This window comes from Corvus brachyrhynchos, unplaced genomic scaffold (genome assembly GCF_000691975.1).
Source record: "Corvus brachyrhynchos isolate BGI_N302 unplaced genomic scaffold, ASM69197v1 scaffold1061, whole genome shotgun sequence".
In the NCBI taxonomy this organism is placed as follows: domain Eukaryota; kingdom Metazoa; phylum Chordata; class Aves; order Passeriformes; family Corvidae; genus Corvus; species Corvus brachyrhynchos.
This window is the reverse complement of record NW_008236140.1, coordinates 82,259-84,482: the sequence shown is the minus strand read 5'-3', so window position 1 is coordinate 84,482 and position 2,224 is coordinate 82,259. Positions and strand designations below refer to the sequence as shown.

Sequence of the window (2,224 nt, the reverse complement as noted above, 5' to 3'; positions counted from 1 at the left end):
GAACCCCCCAGAACCCCCTCCCCGATGGGTGCAGGTGGGTGCTCACCATCCTTGGTCGCTCTTGAATTTATAGGCGGCTGCCAGGATGTGGCACAGGGCTCCCCCCGCCTTGAAATCCAGGAAGCATTTGATCTGTAACGGGAAAGGGGGGTCAGGGGGACAGGGACACCCCCTTGGTGGGGTGACACCGCCTCCTCAGGGTGCCATCCCCACATCTGAGTGCCATCCCCTTGTCAGGGTGACACTCCCTTATTGGGACACCATCCCCTTGTCTGGGTGACATCCCCATGTTTAGGTGACATCCCCTTGTCTGAGTGACATCCCCATGTTTAGGTGAGGTCCCCATGCCTGGGTGACACCCCCTCATGGGGTGCTACCCCCTTGCTAGGGTGACATCCCCATGCCTGGGTGACATCTCCATGTTTAGGTGACAACCCCTTGTCTGGGTGACATCCCCTCCTCAGGGTGCCATCCCCACATCTGAGTGCCATCCCCTTGTCAGGGTGACACTCCCATATTGGGACACCATCCCCTTGTCTGGGTGACATCCCCATGTTTAGGTGACAACCCCTTGTCTGGGTGACATCCCCTCCTCAGAGTGACATCCCCCTGCCCGGGTGACATCTCTTTACCAGGGTGCCATCCCCTTGTCAGGGTGCCGTCCCCTCCCTGCGGTGACATCCCCTTGTCCAGTTGTCCCATCCTCACCTCAGGGTGCCATCCCCGTGTCTGGGTGCCATCCCGCCATCGGGTGCCCCCCCCTTGGCAGTGTCCCCCATCCCCAGGTGTGGCTTCCACCAGGATGCCACCAGGATGCCATTCCCATCTCTGGGTGCCACCCCCTTGCCGGGGTCCCATCCCCTCTCCCAGGTGCCACCTCCTCGGGCTCTGTCCCCAGGAGAGGACACTGTCCCCAGGTTCTTTGGGGGTTGTCCCTGGGGCAGTGTCCCCTGGTGTTGGGTGCTGTCCCTTTTGGGACACTGCTCCTGGCCGGGCACTGTCCCTGCTGGGGACACTGGCCCCTGGTCCTTGGGGACAGCTGCCAGCAGGACGCAGTCCCAGGCTCCCCGGCACTGTCCCCAGCACAGCAGGGGCTGTCCCCGACCAGGGCGCTGGCACTGGCTGCTGTCCATGGTCAGGTGCTGTCCCCGAGTCACCCGAAAGCTGAACGGTGTCACCAGGGCCATGGCCCCGAGGCTCTGCGCGCTGGCCCTGCTCGGGGTCGTGTCCCCAGCTCACTGGGGCTGTCCCCGGGTTATTGGGGTGCTGTCCCTGCTCGGGGCTTTGTCCCCAGGTCTTTGGGGACATTGGGGACATGTCCCCAGGGCTGTCCCCCCATCTCTGGGGCACTGACCCTGCTCAGGACCTTGTCCCTGGTCATCATTGTCCTTGTCCCCTTTTCACCGGGGCTCTGCCCCAAGGTTTGGGGTGCTGCTCCTGCGTCTTTGGGATGCTGTCCCCACTCAGGCCTTGTCCCCACCTCACTGGGACTCTGCCCCTGGGTGCTGTCCCCAAATACTGGGGTCCTGTTCCTGACTACTCAGATGCTGTTCCCACTCGAGACCTTGTTCCCTGTTCTTTGGGGCCTTTTTTGGGGTCTCTGGGGCCCCTTTCCCACTCAGCTTTGTCCCCAGGTCTTTGGGGCGCTGCCTGTGGGTCACTGGGCCTTTGTCCCCGGGCCTTTAGGGCACTGTCCCTGCTCATCAGGGTCATTGGGGCCGTGTCCCCAGGTCACTGGGGTTCTGTCCCTGGGTACTGGGGCTCTGTCCCTGGACCTTTGGGGCTCTGTCCCTGCTCAGGGTCTTGTCCCTGGTCAACAGGACCCTGTCCCCTGGGTATTGAGGAGACATCCTGGCTGCTGGGATGCTTCCCCTGGGTATTGGGGTGCTGTCCCCAATCAGGGCTTTGTCCCCTCTTCTTTGGGGCTTCTCCCCGGATCTCCAGGACCCTATCCCAGGGCCATCCCTGCACCTTTGGGGCACCATCCCCGCTCAGAGCCTCGTCCCTGGCCATCAGGGCCATGTGCCCAGCTCACCGGTGCTGTCCCCGGGTATCAGGGTGCCACCCCCTGCTCTTTGGGGTGCTGTCCCCACGTCTTTGAGATGCTGTCCCCAGTCACGGCTTTGTCCCCCATTCTTCGGGGCTCTTCCCCAGACCATCCCAGGGCCACGAGGGTCCATCCCGGCACCTCTGGGGCACCGTCCCTGCTCTGAGCCTCGTGCCC

General features: G+C 63.3%; 1 protein-coding gene across 1 annotated transcript in view; it reads right to left on the bottom strand.

Moving 5' to 3' along the window:
- The window catches only part of LOC103614472 (SWI/SNF complex subunit SMARCC2), a gene marked incomplete at its 3' end in the record, with an annotated part of 9,146 nt that extends 7,959 nt beyond the window's left edge, over positions 1-1,187 (bottom strand). The window contains exons 1-2 of the mRNA XM_017731472.1: positions 1,106-1,187; positions 47-191 (exon numbers count right to left, since the gene is read on the bottom strand). Coding sequence (XP_017586961.1) covers positions 47-191; positions 1,106-1,187 — 227 coding nt within the window. The remainder of the gene's footprint in view (positions 1-46; positions 192-1,105) is intronic.
- Between the last annotated feature and the right edge of the window lie 1,037 nt (positions 1,188-2,224).